At 37.2% G+C, this 16,076-nt stretch overlaps 1 protein-coding gene across 5 annotated transcripts in view; it reads left to right on the top strand.

The window, feature by feature from the left end:
* NEK10 (NIMA related kinase 10) overlaps nt 1-15,830 on the top strand; it is a 189,863-nt gene extending 174,033 nt beyond the window's left edge. For all 5 annotated transcript variants that reach the window (XM_015596827.2, XM_015596825.2, XM_025039082.1 and 2 more), the window contains 4 exons: nt 5,856-5,964; nt 8,030-8,082; nt 8,165-8,220; nt 12,184-15,830. In XM_015596827.2, the coding sequence (XP_015452313.1) occupies nt 5,856-5,964; nt 8,030-8,082; nt 8,165-8,220; nt 12,184-12,232 (267 nt within the window). In that variant the 3' untranslated portion in view covers nt 12,233-15,830. The remainder of the gene's footprint in view (nt 1-5,855; nt 5,965-8,029; nt 8,083-8,164; nt 8,221-12,183) is intronic.
* Nucleotides 15,831-16,076: the final 246 nt, after the last annotated feature.

Raw genomic sequence — 16,076 nt, 5'->3', positions numbered from 1 at the left:
GAGAAGAGGAAAAAAAATATCAACCACATCTCCATTTTGGCCAAAATCTAATCCAGATACAATTGCATTCTGGTCCTAAGATTCTGCGTTTCTGCCCAGTTTCCAGATTCTGCCAATGCTGCCATTCTACAGACCACATTTTGCGTAAGAAGGTCTAGACAAACCAGTGACATTTTCCACGTTGTGGGGTATATTAGCCAGAGATGCCTCCTGTAAGCATGGGCCTTCCTGGCACTTCTCTTTCAATCTGTGCTTCAACTCAGATCAGCAAAGTCAAGTTTGCCTAATTCAGTAGCTGGCAGTCAGTCTCTTGAACTCCTAACTCTGAGTTTCCAGCTCTTTTTCACTCAGCAGGTTGCTCCCCTCCTTGGACTTTAATTAATGGCTTTATGCATATCGTAATCATGCCTCATATTTGCCTAACTCTTGCCAGGGCCCCAGGGAGGCATCCTAGACTCATTTGGACCAAGTGGAGAAGCTCCTACCGCAGGGCCCTCCTGCCCAGCGGGGTCAGGCCGCCTCTCACCTTCTGCCTGGACAGCTGCCCTCAGAGTCTGAGCAGAGGGTCCTGCACAGACGAGCTCCTGGTTGTGACTAGCATAGAACACTGGGTTTCCAGCCGTCTTTTAGTTTTGGAACTTTTTTTTTTGTTGTTAGAAACACAATTCTTGGTGGAAATGTAACCACCAAAGCAGCAGGGCTGCTTCCTGGAGAAGAGGGAGAGAGAGTGGGCCTGTGCATCCCCAGAGTTGATGACAGGCTGTGCATGGGGGAGGTGCGCGTGCGTACGCGTGGTGAGCACTTAAGTACAAGAAAATAGGATAAATACTGGACATTTCTGTGAACAAAGTGGCCTATAAAAACCTAATAAAAACTAATAGAAAGGACCTGTAGGTTAGAATGGGTAAAAGATACGCCAGTAGGTTATGTCTTAACATGTTGTAATTCAGTCAAGAGGGCAAGGAAGATCGAAAGGAAAAACGATCAGAGGACTGGTGAGTGAAGTGTGACGGAACAAAGTGAAAATTTTCTCTCTTCTGGCACTTAATTTTATTTATGTTTGGCTTAATATTCTTTAGAGCCCTACCTCAGTTAATTAGATTCCGAATAGTTTGTGTAGTTGTTCTATAGCAAAATTAATCTTATTTTATGATAGGGAAAAGTAGATGATTGGGGGAATTTAATTAAGATTACATTTGTAGTTTCTCATCATTTTCTTCTGTTTTGGTTTTGCCTAAAAAGTACCGTGTTCTAAATTGACTGACGAAGTGCTAAAATTGCTCAATGCTTGTTCAAAATCAGTGTTTTTTTTTTTTTCTTTATTTTTGTTTTTGTTTTTTGGCAGGAGGCAGGGAGGGGTGGAAACAGTGATACAGTCTATTCTCTTTAGTATTTACTTGACTCATTTAGTTCAAAAGTGCATGCTGTCATTTGCACTTTAGAACTGTGGGTGTTTACTCAGAGCAGGAGAACCTTTTTGTGTCAGTTCAGAAGGAGGATCTTATACATTCTTCCAGGCAGAACATACATGTGCCAAAGACAGGCTATCCCCTCTAAGCTGACTGCTCATGAGGCAAGCGAGGGCCCACACCGTGCTGGCCCAGGACCGCGAACCACCTCGGAGCTCAGCCGGCCGTAAGGCCAGTGCTTTGAAAGGTTCTGTTGCATCATCCATATTTTCACCGACTGGGTGAACATGTAATTTGCCACGTGGTACGTCCAGAATTGGACTCACCACCTTCTTTTCTTTGTCTGCATTGATATTACTGGAAACATCAGTTTTCCTTCTGCTCATTCTTTAAACTTTGCAGTCACTTCCAACTACTCTCTTTTATTGCATGTATCCTATGAATCATTAACATCGGCAGAATCTTCGTAGCATAGATAATTTTGCTTGACCTTTGATGACATAGCCCTGGAGTTTACCCCTGGTTCGGCTACTTGCTAGCTATACTCCTTGAGCAAATTACTTTACTGCTCAGTCTCCACAAATGTATCTAGAATGTAATAGGTACTCAATCTATGGCCATAGGTGCTGCTGTTGCCATTAAGTAAGAATGTTCCATCTTCCATATCTGTTCCTTCCTTCTGTAACTGCCTCATCCAAGCTCTGAGCCCTTCTCTCTTGCATTGCTGTCACAGCTTCTTTGCTGGTCTCTTTGTTCTCCAGTCCATCTCACCAGACTATAATAGTTCCTAAATACTAGCTTTTTATTAGCACACTCAAAAACCTTAGTAGCTTCCAGTTTCCTACCCTATAATCTAAACACCTAGCTTTCTAGGCCTCCATTATTTGCAGGAGCCTCTTCACGGTCTGTCTGCATTCACCCTGATACTTTCAAAACAGCTTTCTGACCATGTCACACACACACACGCGCGCGTGCGCGCACACACACACACACTCTCTCTCTCTCTCTCTCTCTCTCTCTCACACACACACACACACACACACACACACACACAACCATTTAGGGGCTCTTTGTATAAAATGCCCAAATCCTCACCCTGGTATTCACAGTCCTGTTTGATCCGAGCCCTGTCCATCTCTCTACTCTCACATATACTCTTGCCCTTTGCCATCTCCACACCAGCCGCAAGGTCCTGCCTAAAGTCTGTCTGTCTACAGTGCTACTTCCTCTCGAGTCTTTGCACATGCTGTTTACTCTGCCTGTAATGTTCTCCACTCCGTCTTTTACTCATTCTTACTCATTATTTGGGCTCTCAGCATGTCACTTTTTCAGGAAAGCCTTCCCTGTCTAAGTGAAATCTATCTGTTACTTCCTAGAACCACAGGCTGGTCCTTCAGTGCATTCAGCACAGTTGCAATTTTACATATATCCGGTAGATATTTCACAGACATTTCTCCCTAATTAGGCAATAAGTTCTGTAAAAACAATTTTTGGCCACCATTGTTCTCTCTGCCCCTCCCCCCCCCGCCACTGTTTGGATCTGCGCACGGCACATAATAGTTGATTTAAAAAATGCTCATTGAATTAATTGCCTTCCTCTCTTCAATCTAAATCCCCATACCTCCATAACATGGACTTACGTCATATCCCTTTCATCAGTTTGCCATTAATATGTAATGTCCATGCCCTCAAGTTCCTCTCACCTAGAATGTCTATTTTGCTTCCTTGCATCCACCTAAACCCAATCCTCAAGGCTCAGCCCCATTGTTTCTTCAGCAGAGCCTCTGAAAACAATGCTCGTCTTCACGATGCTCGTCTTCTTTTTCTGTAAGTTTGAAACTCAGTATCTCGTTTCATACTTCGTTATTTATTGCACTGCTCTGTTGTGACACATACATTAGCCTGTTCTCCTAGTCAAATTGCAAGTCTCATGGAAACCAGCTCATTCATGTGTCCTCCTTGGTGCCTAGCATAGTGCTAATAAGCTGGATAGGTCATCAGTGTATGTGGATTGAATAGTGTTTATCCCTGTTTCACAAAGCCTGCTCAGAGCATAACACATAGTAAAGGGGCAAAAAAGATTTGCTGAAAGAAATATTTATGCCAAAAAACTACAAAAAGAAATTCTAGGAAGTTCTTAGAGTGAAAATAATGTCTTTGGGATTCAAACATAAGGCAAATTAATTTTGTCTTCATCTACGGGCCATCCCTCTGAAGATTTACAGTTCTTAAGCTAAAGGAAACTGCTAATGTGATGCAAGCACTGGAAACCTCAGAATCCCTCTCGTCAAACTTCGAATCAATAAAAAGGACTCGTCCTCGCCATCTCCAAATGGCTACTTGACCTCTCTGGGTCACAATTCGTATACTTTACTAGGCAGCTTTAAACATCTTTCTGTCTCTGAAATCTTTAGGATTCAAAGGTATCTATGCTTCATAATTAAGTTGACTTAAATAAGCTTTCTGTAATTAGGATGAGCGTTTCAGGCAGCCAGATTACTCCTATGCTCAACCATATGAAAAACAATCCCATCTGAAGTCATTCGGAAGGTAATATAAGGAAATGATCTTCAGCATTAGAAGGCATATTAAGAAGCGTAGCTGGAGCAGCCTGCTAGCTGGAATATGAGAAATGCAGAGTCCTCAGGGCCACCTTCACGGCACCCTAACAGCTCTGAAGGGAAAGCTAATTGAGCGTGTGACTATCAGATCTTCCCGCATTCCAGCATGTTAGAATCGTACAATCTTGTCATTTTACAAATGGCTTATTAATTTGATCAGTTGTCACTGAAGTAAGAAAAAAATTTTTAGGAATGAAAAAGTATGGAACCATATTTTTTTTCTAAAACGTAGTGTTTGGCAACATAAAGACTGAAAAACACAGAAATGATTTGTATTTACAGTGTCCAAAGTACTGGGATAGTTATAAACTGCTAATATAAAATGTTTTTATTAAGGCATAAAATGCATGATTTCGTACAGCGAGATACATATACAGCTCCATGAACTTTTGCATATATATCCACTCATGCAACCACCACCCATGCGACTACCACCCACATCAAGACGTAGAACATTTCCAGTCCCCGAGAGGGGGGCTCTCGCCTGCCTTTTTTGGTCAACCCCCCACCCCCTGCCACACTGTAATCGTCATCCTGATTTCTATCACCATTGGTTAGTTTTGCCTGATTGCGAAAATGTATATAAGTGAAGTCATATACTATGTATTCTTTTGTTTCTGGCTGCTTTTGCTGAACATTTCGTGTTGCTGTGGGTATCCATGGTTTGTTCATTTTCATTGCTTTGAAGAATTCCATTAGCTAAGCACATCCTGGTGTATCTATTTATCCTTTTATCTGTGAACATTTGGGAATTTTAGTTTGGGGTTATTGTGAATAAAAGTGCTATGAACATTCTTCTACATGTCTTTTAATGGACAGAAGTACTCATTTCATGTATACATATACATATATATGCACATATATACATATGTATATAGAAGTACTCATTTCATGTATACATATATATATAAAATATATATATAATACTTAAAAGTGGGATCGCTGGGTCATAGGATAGGCATATGTTGTTTAATTTAAATATATACTGCCAAACAGTTTTCTTAAGTGATTGAACAGTGATTATTTTAATTCACGAATGGAGGATGTGACTCCAAGGTAACTACTATTACATAGTCCAATTGTATCATTTGTTTGTGGTTATTAATATGAACTGACATTTTAAAAGCATATTATATTAACACAGGCACTAGAGTTGTGCCAGCCCACGTACAGGTTGGAATTAAAGATGAAAGGAAGTTGAAAAATGTTTATAGTCTAAAATTCCATTAAAAAATTCAGCTGCATAGAAAAGTATTAAACAATTAGAACTTTAATAAACTCTGTCATTTGGTGAATTATTCTTTTCTTTGGAGTATTGAGAATTGATGTTTGGAGATTAAAATTAATTAATTGTAATTCAGAAAAATATATTAAGAAACTTGTTTGCCTTGGTCAAATAAGAAGGCATTATTCAAAGCAGATACATGAAAAAGGCTGATAATTTGGGCTAAACATATTGTTCTGTCGAATAATTGGAGTTTATTCCCCCTACGCCTGATAAAAATAACATTTTGATATCCCAGACCCATGCTATTATTTTTCTATCCATTTCTGTTTTGCTTTCATAAAGCTATAAAGTGTATTTTTTTTTTTCATGTGACCAGGGAATTGTCTAACTTGCTTTCACTTTAATTTACCTGCCTCCACTTTACAGATTCTTTTAGCAGAAAGAAGATGTGTGTTTATCTATTTACAAAGAACCGAAAACCAAAGAGCGCTCCATTCTCTGTGCAGAGACATGGGGAAATGGGAAAGCTCGCACAGAGGTCTCATGCCATTTGCTTCTGAGTGTAAAAGCCGTGGTTTTGCTTTTTCTCTGTTCCAGCTATCTCAGGGATCTCCAGAGCCTATCGAGCCCAACTTTTTCACAGCAGATTACCATTTATTGCGTCATTCAGCGGGTGGAAACAGCCTGTCCCCCAATGACCCAACAGGTAACGGTCTTCGACACAGGAAATGTGGCTTTCCCGAAGAAATACTCTGTTTGGATCAACAGCTATCCTTACAAGATTATCTTTAATTTAAAAGAATAATGGAGCTTATTTTGAGTATCTGTGGCAATAGTTGAAAGGGACATATGGTAGTAACCTTGAAATTCCCTGAGATTTATTTTACCCAGTTGTGACATCTTCCTTGATCATTTATTAATACCAGAATCTGTGCGGGTGAATCCTATTTCTTTTTATTCCTTCTTGCTTATCTGGTGATGGGAAATCAAATGCCCAAAAGCACCTGGGGAGATAAAAAGCAGAAATGAAGATTCCTAAATGAATATTTAAAACAAACAAATAAACAAACAAACAAACATTGGAAACTTACCTGAAGAATCCAAATCGAACATATTTAATTTTTTTCTTTTGGTATAAATCTCACATGGAGGCCCAATATAGCATAGGGATTAAATGTGTAAATTCTCAAGACCTAGATGCCTAGATTCAAATCTTGGCTCAACCATTTCGTAGTTGGCCTGGGGCAAATTATTTGGCCTCTTTGAATTTCAGTTTCCTTACCTGTGAAATGGGGGTAAAAATGGTATCCACATCACAGGGTTATAGTGACGATCTGTGAAAACATGTAAAAAGTGCTCGGCCTGTAGTAGGGGCTCAGCAAAATGTAACTTGTAATATTTGAACTTTCAGAAGAGGTTTTCAAGCTATTCCGAGGTTCCAGAGTTACTAGGTAATTTTTGAATCCCTATAAACTATAGTGTTTGTGGTTAAATGAAGACTTGCCATCTCCTCAACTAGAAAACCACTCTCTTCTGTTGTGCTTTCCTTGTTGCTGCATTTAGGCAAATCATTGCATGTGCTGTTATGTTAAACTTCCCCTGCGTTCTTGGACTTCCGGAATAAAGCTAACTTGTGTAGGCAGAATTTCACTGAAAATAATTCCTGAGACATCCGAGATAAACTATTGTTTAAAGTCATTTTCTTTTGGAAGCATCTCCCAGGTCACGTAAGCCAGTCTGCAGGCCAGACTTCCTACAGCAGCAACTCTGATGTGAAGGTCACTGGTGGAAGGTTTTCAGGGGCCTGAGATAGAGCCGACGGACTCTTTCAGGGCAGCTGGACACCCCACCCCAGAGCAGACCAGATGTTGTCACAGCAGGCTGGGCAAAAGCAAAGACAGCAAAGCCTTCGAGCGCTTCAGGGAGCACTTTTAAAGCTGCTAGGACTTACATCCTCATGCCTCCCCTCAGCCCTCAACTCATTCTTTCTAACGTCTCTCCAAAGTGGCAGGGGAACTCCAGGCCTCCACATGAGTCAGTGTTAATTGATTTGAGTGGAAGCTGGTTACCATTGCTTTGGGTGGCGTTGAGATGAGTTAAGGTGCTGGTATGTCATACTCAGACCAAGCATCAAAAGAAATATTGTCTTCTGGCATTAAATGTATGTATTTTATTTCCCTCTAGGCAGCCATTGGAAAGAGTCCGATCTTTGTTGTCTTTCACTGTCTATTTCTGCCTCCCTCTAAAAATGTATTTTCTTTCTAGTACATATATACTCTTTGCCTTGTGGATTAGGGAGTGTCTTAATCAGAAAACTTGCCCATCAGATAGTTTCTGTTTGGCATCACTTCTCATCTAGCCTTCTCTCTCTCTGTCTCTGTCTCTGTCTCTGTCTCTCCCTGTGTCTCTGTCTCTCTGTCTCTCTGTCTCTCTGTCTCTCTGTCTCTCTCTCTCTCTCTCTCTCTCTCTCTCACACACACACACACACACACACATACACAGAAAGCTAGCTTAATTGGCTAATTTATACCATGAGCAATACCCTAAATCTTTGTGTATTATTTTGTGATGGCTGCCCCAAAAGCAGCCAGTTATTAAAGGAAGAAAAACAAAGAGTTTGAATATTCAAAGCCGAGATAATTTGGAATGTGCTTATAAGACTCATCTCCATCATTAAGAAATTGACTTGTTTTCCCTGCAGTTGAGTCATATTGCCAATAAAGTCTAAGAAAATATGAATCAAATGTCAGATTTTCCATAATTTATTTCAGGCCTACCTACCAGCTTTGATTTGGAAGAAGGAATAACATATGAACAAATGCAGGTAAGGTTTTTTAGTGCCTCTGGATGATTTTATTTTGTTGCTTTTAATTCAATACTAACTGGATTTTTTTTTTCTACTTTAGACTGTGATTGAAGAAGTGCTAGAGGAGAGTGGTTATTACAATTTTACTTCTAACAGGTGAGCTCTAGAGTTTGCTTTCAAATTTGAAAAATCAATTGAGATCATTGGATATTATATCTGATTTCTCTATACTTGATTCTAGAGGGTTTTCCCCCAACTTTTACTTTAAACACTTTTGTAAAATATCTTCACTTAGGCCAAATACTACCATAGTAGAATATCTGTAGCTCATCTTTTGTATGGATATTGTACTCTGTTGAAAAAGAAAGAGTGATCGCTGAGTAGTAATTTACTCCCATTAAAAAAAAATGAACATAATGAATGGAAAAGCATTTCTAGATTGTTTTTTAATTTAAATAGTTGTTTGTTCCATTCCAGAAGAGCTGTAAACAGATTTTCATCACTGAAATCTACCCATTTTTTTTTTTTTGTGTAGAATGTAAGGGGGAAAATGCAACTAACCAAAGAATCACTTCCGGTGAATTTAAGATATATTTGTGGGAAAGGGATTTGTTGGTATGTGTTGCCATTTGTTTATCCTTATAAGAAATCTCACTTTGCAAGGACTACATATTATCTTCTAATATAACCATTATTGGTGCTATCAATTTCATCCAGTTCTGGGTTCCTACAATTTTACTCTTGGGCATGGTGTCGGACACAGAGATTTGGGTACAATTAGTTTAGTCGAGAAGCAGTCCCAGGAAGCACTGGTAAGGGAGTGGAGAAATAATTCAATAAAGGTTTCATTTTCAAGCAAGTTATCATTGTGAGTAGCTGGAGCTTGATCCCACTGGGAAAATTTGAGAGCCAGTGTAGAATATGCCCCTCACTTATTCCCCTCAAGGACTGAGGGAGCTGGGGTGTTTATCCTCCAGTTTCCATCAGCCATTGTTTGTAGCCTTTCCCCAGGGAATATTAGTTCCCTGGCATTTCTGGCCTTCTGTGGGGTGGTCAAAGCAGATTCTAGAGGCCAGCAAAATCCTCAGGAAAAGAAACACTGCTGCTGGCAGTTAGAAATCAGGTTGGCATGCTTTGAAGTAGTACAGATGAGGGGTATGGGCGCCAGCAGTGTCTCCTAACACGGGTTGTGTTGTGACTTTTCCAAGGAGTCATATAGAGTGTATATTGATCATAAGCAGTCACATACATGTTCTATATGGCTTAACATTGCTTTAGAAGGCACAGTCTTGTGGAGTTTGTTCTCATAGAGTGGCCTTTTATGCTTGGAGAAACTGCCTTCCTTTCTAGGTAGTGAAACTATCTTGAGACCACGACTTAAATTATTCAAGAAGTCTTCCCCAATGATAACTGTTGGACATAGTAAGAGAAAGAGGTCTGAAGAACATCCTGTTAAGGCCATTACATGGAAATTAGAGTCTTTTTTTTTGAGGTCATTTCAGTCCCCAACAGTTTTTCTTCCTTCTGGTTCAACGAGTTTTTCTTATGAATCTCACCTAAGATTATTCAACTGCTTGACGATTTATTTCCAAAATACTGCCTTTGTAAATTTAGTTCTGTTGTGATTTGTAATTGCAGAGAAATGATGAGTAATTCTCATTTTCCAAAAGTATGTTGTTAATAGAAATCACCATCTCCATAGTCGCTCTCCTCCCCCATTCCTGGAGAGATTTAAAATTTCTTTTTCAACCCTTGGACTGAGACTATCCTGCCTTCCATGGATGGTATGAATGTCTCTGTTATTGATTCTCAGCATATTATTTCAAGTGCTCTTGGATTAAGTGGGGGCAAAAGTCATGCTTGTCACTTTTTAACCTACATTTTCTCAGAGGCTCAGGATCATGAACAATGAATGTCTTCATATTTTTGCAGAAAATCAACTAAACATCAGTAAAAAGCAGGTGTATAAAGGAATTAGGAAAGCTCTTACAAGAGCTATTTTATCTTTTTTAAAAACAATTTCAGTCTTAGTTTGAAATTTATGGTTATCCTTTTACAGTTCTCCTATCAAGTTTTTAAAAAGTCAAATATTATTTCTACTTCCAAAGACATATTCCTGTATTAAAAGACATTGCAAATTCTCTTATGATAAACACATAATAAGATGCCTAATAACAAAGGCAAAAATACATTCAGTTATATTCAGAATTGTGAAAACAATAGGAAGATATGATTTAAATAATCAAGTTCAAGCAACGTATGATTGATATGACATAAATTTTCTTAAAATGCTCCAAGTTGAAGTGAGCCACCCATTTAAACATGCCTGTAGCCATAACTCTCCTTTTTCTGCTTTTAATAGCAATGATAGAATATATCTCAGAAGAAAGATTCTTTTCAGTTTACTAGTAAAAATAACCCTTGGTTGTGCTTTAAGCCATCACTTGTTTACTGGTGTTCTAAATTAATTCCCAAGAAATAAGTCAGGCTCCACTTAGAAACACCTAATACTGCATAAACTGGAAAAACACATAATTTCAAATACAAATCAAATCAGCTATGACAGTCCTGATATTTCCATAGTCAAAGGATAGAGTATATTAAATATCACAAAACATGTACAGGTATTTAGAATCAGTATTTAGAACCAGTAGATTGTATTTTCCTAAATAGGTTCTGTAGAATAACCAATGATATTAATAGATGTTCCCTGAAAAAATAAAATTTTGCAAGCAGATATATTTGGGAAACCCTGAATATACAATCTTCCATTTATGGAGAATGTTGACACACATTACAACTGTAGGAAAGAAATCTGTTGACCTTATTTGCCCCAATGCTTCCTCAACTTTTACTTGGAACACAAGTTGAGGAATGCTGCCCTAGCAATATGGTTAGCAATGGGAAACATTGTTTAAACTCCTCTGCCATATCCACCCAGATTTGCTAATATTCTCATTGTCATCATCATCATTGTCATCGTAAAATATTATTAAATGATCTTGATTAATTACCACACACAGAGAATTACATACATAATTCCCGTGTTATCCAAATTTACAATTTAAGGCTGTCAGTTCAAGTCCATACACACGTGTACAAAGCATCCAGACAGCACCTGAAACATTAAGCCAAGATACAGCACATTTTCAGCTTAGATTATAGAGTTTTTATTTAGTTAGGGATCGAGAGATGCGATTTTTAAACAGAAAGTCTTAGGATAAAGCCATGATCTAGCTATTGGCTATCTTTGGGGTTATCTAGAACTATTTAAATAATGGGGAGAATGCTTGGGAAGTTGGTAAGAAGTGTGTCTCAGGTGCAAAATGCTGCATTAAAGAAAATGGTAACAGAAACAGAAAGCAGCAGCAAGGAGCCCTAATCAAATAGGGAAGATTCCTCATTTCCGGGCTTGTAGGAAGAGGAGTTAGGACTGAGTCAAGAGGAAGGAAGCAGTATAAAGAAAAATGAAACAAGGTCAAAACAAACTTGGCCAGCCCAAAGTGGGCTCTATTCCTGATCGTTTGTAGGGTTGTATGATTAATTAGATTTTACAGATGTAAACATTTAGCTTCCTTACCAGAAGGATACAGCCTAGCATGACTTAATTTTCTCATTGTTGTTTGTGGGAGTAAAACTATTTGAGTTCTGTGAGTGAATAGGTGACAAGCTTATCACTCATATTCTTCAGAGTACACATTAGTATTTTAATTTGTAATGATAAAATATCTGTTGAGAAATAATGATACACAAGATAAAAAGAAATCAACATTGAATCAGCTAGCATTTCTTTTTTTCCCCAATTAATGGATGAACATGTAAAATAGATATTTAATGTGCATAGACATTTAAATGTACAAGTTACTTCAAATGGGTGTTTATTTTTCCACTATAAAGACTTATCAGTTCCTGTGAGTTCATAATTTGACAAAGACACTGTTGGCACTGAACTTCAGGAAAAGGCAGCTTTCTAAAAATGTCCCTATTCTATTAAGGGTTGCCTTTTTAGTCATTGGATTTATTTACTTATACACCCAAACTACTGCTTTGGAAGTTGAATGTGTGAACTAAAAGATCTGTGACTACAGAGAACTCTTTCTACTTCTGAATCTTCTATAGGTATCACTCCTATCCATGGAGGACCAAGAATCACCCAACCAAAAGATGAAAATGCTGCATTTTGAATGGACTTGGTTTTCCCAGTGATGTTTAAGCTCTGGACTTGAGCCACTTGCCCAAAGATTGGGTGCTATTAAGAATGTGGAAGAGAAAAGACCAAGATGCCATGGTGCCTGCAGGACCTCTTTCTGAAAGTCTGGTGTTAGGCTATATGACAGCTGCAATGCTTAGAGGCTCCATTCCTAGGATGCATTACATACAGGATGACAGGGCTCTCAATGTGCTCCTGGGAGAAAATGCTGCAAAATTCATCTGTAGGAAGAAAACATACTCTTCACAGAACTTCCCTCCAAGTTAAAAAAAAATCTTGTCATATTTTTCAAAGGCATATTTTTAAGGATTGCCGAAAACTATGTTCAAAGTCATCTAGCCTTTTATGTATAAAAAGTTTGACTTAAAGAAAATTATAGGATTCATAATAATAATATATTGGGTGAGTCACTGTTATCTCCCATTTTTTTTTAATCCTAAAAGATATTCAAAATACATAATTGAATTTTTTTTTGTTCATTTGTTTTAATGAAAGACTTGGTTCTCTCTTAACCACTTGGGTGCTAGTGGTCTTGAACCCTGATACAGTGTAGACAGTATTTGTAACCTTGCACAGCCTCTGGGAATAACTGTCAAATTGTTGGATTTAAGTTACAGTAATAGAATATATTAATGTATAGTGTGTGTATATGTACATATATAAATACACATGGGGAAGAGAGAGGTTTTAATTAAGTTAATGCTTTGCTGCTGATCAAATTATAGTGTTTTTAGAGCACTTTGAAGGGTTCATAGAATCTAAGAAAGAGATGCAATATTCCTTATTCTAAGACCTTCCTTACTAAAATTACCTATGTTATTTAAATTTTTTTTATTGTTTGGGAATTTGAAATGAAAAAAGTTATATAATAAAATATAAGGTTTTTCTTTATTCATTGAGACATCCCTAAAAAAGAGAAATCAATGCCAAAACAGTGTCCCATTCCTATGCAGGGAGCATTTATGAGAAAAAATTTCTAGATTCTTACTGGGCTAAAATCTCTTTAACTGGCTTCTTAGAACTGGTATAATGTTAGAAAACCCTTATTGCCAAATCAGATGGCACTACTTTAAGAACATTTTAATGCTATACAATTAGTAATCCGAAAGCTGAAATTATTATTTTTAATTACTTCTCACTGAGTTCTGCTATTTTTATTTACATTGATATATTTTTAGCATGATTGAATAGAATTTAGTTCAATATATCTACAGTGGTTGAAACACAATAACCTTTTGTATAGTATGGAAAAATCTTTTAATGCAAATCCAGACTATTTTTACAATTAGTATGTTTAATACTTAAATGATATCCAAATTCCATTTAGCTTAACTTTGAAAATTGCCAATGAATCTTTGCTTTTATGCCAAATTAATAATAACAAATATACTGTAATTTAAAATAATAGATGCAAATACAGTAATGAAAATTTCAGTTTCAGCTTTCAAACCAGTTCCATCCATATGGGAAATTTACATGTGAAATCAAAATGCTATGATTTTGTTGATTTAAACCAGGCAAAATTTTATTCTTATTCCAAATTAATTTGAATATGCACTATTACTTTTTATGTTTTTTCATGTATGGAATGGGAACATTTTCTCATTGTAGAGGAAGCGCAGGCCTAGAGGGGCACAAATTTTAATTGTGATAGAAGCCAGTACTTAGAAATAAACCAAGCTATGGGGCAAAAGTTTGAACAGCAAAATTCTTTTTCAAATGACGATATATAGTAGAAAAGAATAGTATTCAGAGGTCACACCTTGGTTAGAAAAGAGAAATTATTTATTTGAAGGTGTTCTTAAATGCATACTGTTGATCTTATTGATGAGAGCTGGAGCAAAAGATTACTATCTAACAAATTCTCTTAGACTCTACCTACAGATGGCATTGGTTATGCTACAGGAACCAGTATGAATTAACAAAAATAACAAATACATGTCCTTTTCAACAGCCACTTTAGGCCCATCAGCTCTGTGCTGATAGATACATTCGTTTGCCAAAAGAATGAATGTGTGCTATTTGAATCCCCCCTTACCAGTGACTGAATCAACATTCTCCCAGTGCAGGAGTAAGCCCTTAAGAGAAAGTTAAGTACTGGTAAGGGAACCATCTTGTGCATAGAGGCACATCCTGACAGTGAAAGTTAACTTTTCCAAAGCTCTCGCTTTCCTTCAAACAAGCCCACCCCTGCCCCCCACTTTACAATAAACAAAAATAATCATTTTGTTCTGACTATCTGAAGTGTCTTCTAATGCAAAGAAATTATTACTTGAACTTAATAGGCCTCTTAATATTTTCTTGATTGCATTAAAATTTTTTCTCTTTTGTGAAATTTTTAATTACTTGTGCAATGAAATCCTTGTGAATTCATCTAATTCTCAGTTACTGAATATTTGTATGGGACAGAATATGAATCAATCTTTTCAGATCATTTTGTTACACGGATACTTTGGTTAATTACGTTATGATCCACCAGCTCTACCTGAATATGTGTATTTGAAACCTTAGTTTGCTTTGTTCCATTCTCAGGGAAGTGACTGCAACAGGCCTACATGCTTACTGGTTGTTGTTAACCACTTCTTCCAAAGTGTAATATTTAATTAGAGATCTTCAGGGAATAGCAACATGGACACTAGACCAAGAACTCATGGATAAATTTCAGAAACCTCCTAGAGAAATGCTGCTTGGGTTAAATATGGATATTTGTGTGGCACTGGACAGAGTGCAGAGTCTGTTTTGACATTCTAATGAGAACCTACTTAAGAAACACTGTTATAAAGTTTACCCAAATGATGGAACTGATTAGGACTTCTGGTCTTCCTACAGGTACCATCTATGAGTTATTAAATACTATGAATTTTGATATTCAAAAACAAATAGGTTGTTCATGTACAATTCCAGCAATATCATCAGTTAATCACTCATGTTTAAGATGTGTGAAGGCAATATATTGTTTAATCAATTTTATCAGTATTAATATGCATAGAATCCACTTTCTTTTTGTTTTGCTGAATTGCAAAATATGTTGCTATTTCTCTTTTCCGTTTAGAAAAGTGAGGAAGTGTGCACAGCAAATATGCTGAATTCCTTTAGAAATAGCTTCAACTTCTACCTGAAGGCAGGAAAAGCTTTTTTATAAGCTACTTTTGTTGTTTACCTTTTGCTTTTTTGATATGTATTCATCAACCGGAAAGGCCATGCAAAGGATTCAGGGCTGAAACGGCTTCTCAGCACCCTGGAGATGTAGCTGTGAAGGGCTCCTAAGCAAGGAAATCGTAATACTTCTGTACATTGACCTTGACTCTGGGTGAAATTCTATCCAAACGTGAATTTCTTCATGTTCTACAACTAAATGTGATAATAATTGTATTTTATACATCTTTATGACATCTTTCAGATTATACCTGTTGATGGAAATTGGCATCATTTTGGATAGATTATTTTTTCAATTGAAGTGTGCTGCTGACAGTATGCTTATCCTTGAATGCTATTTTTCATATTGATAGGAAGACTCAAATTTGAGTCTCAGAAAAACAAGTTTGTGATAAAGAAATTCTTATGTGTGTCATTACGGTTAAATTGCATATTGTAAATATGACTGTTATGGTTGATTATATTCCTGCTATGATGTTGTTTCCAGACTTGCAAGAGAGATAGGAAAGATTTGATGATTTCGATGGGGTGACTGATAGATAATGCAAATTTACACATCTTCTGGGTTCATGGGCAATGATTGTTTTTAACAATGAAGATCACATACCCTAATAGCAGAATTCTTGGTATATGAGGTATGCTAGAT

Source organism: Pteropus alecto, unplaced genomic scaffold (genome assembly GCF_000325575.1).
Source record: "Pteropus alecto unplaced genomic scaffold, ASM32557v1 scaffold10, whole genome shotgun sequence".
Lineage (NCBI taxonomy): Eukaryota > Metazoa > Chordata > Mammalia > Chiroptera > Pteropodidae > Pteropus > Pteropus alecto.
Note: the sequence above shows the minus strand (reverse complement) of the source record. Positions and strands in the feature narration are given on the sequence as shown.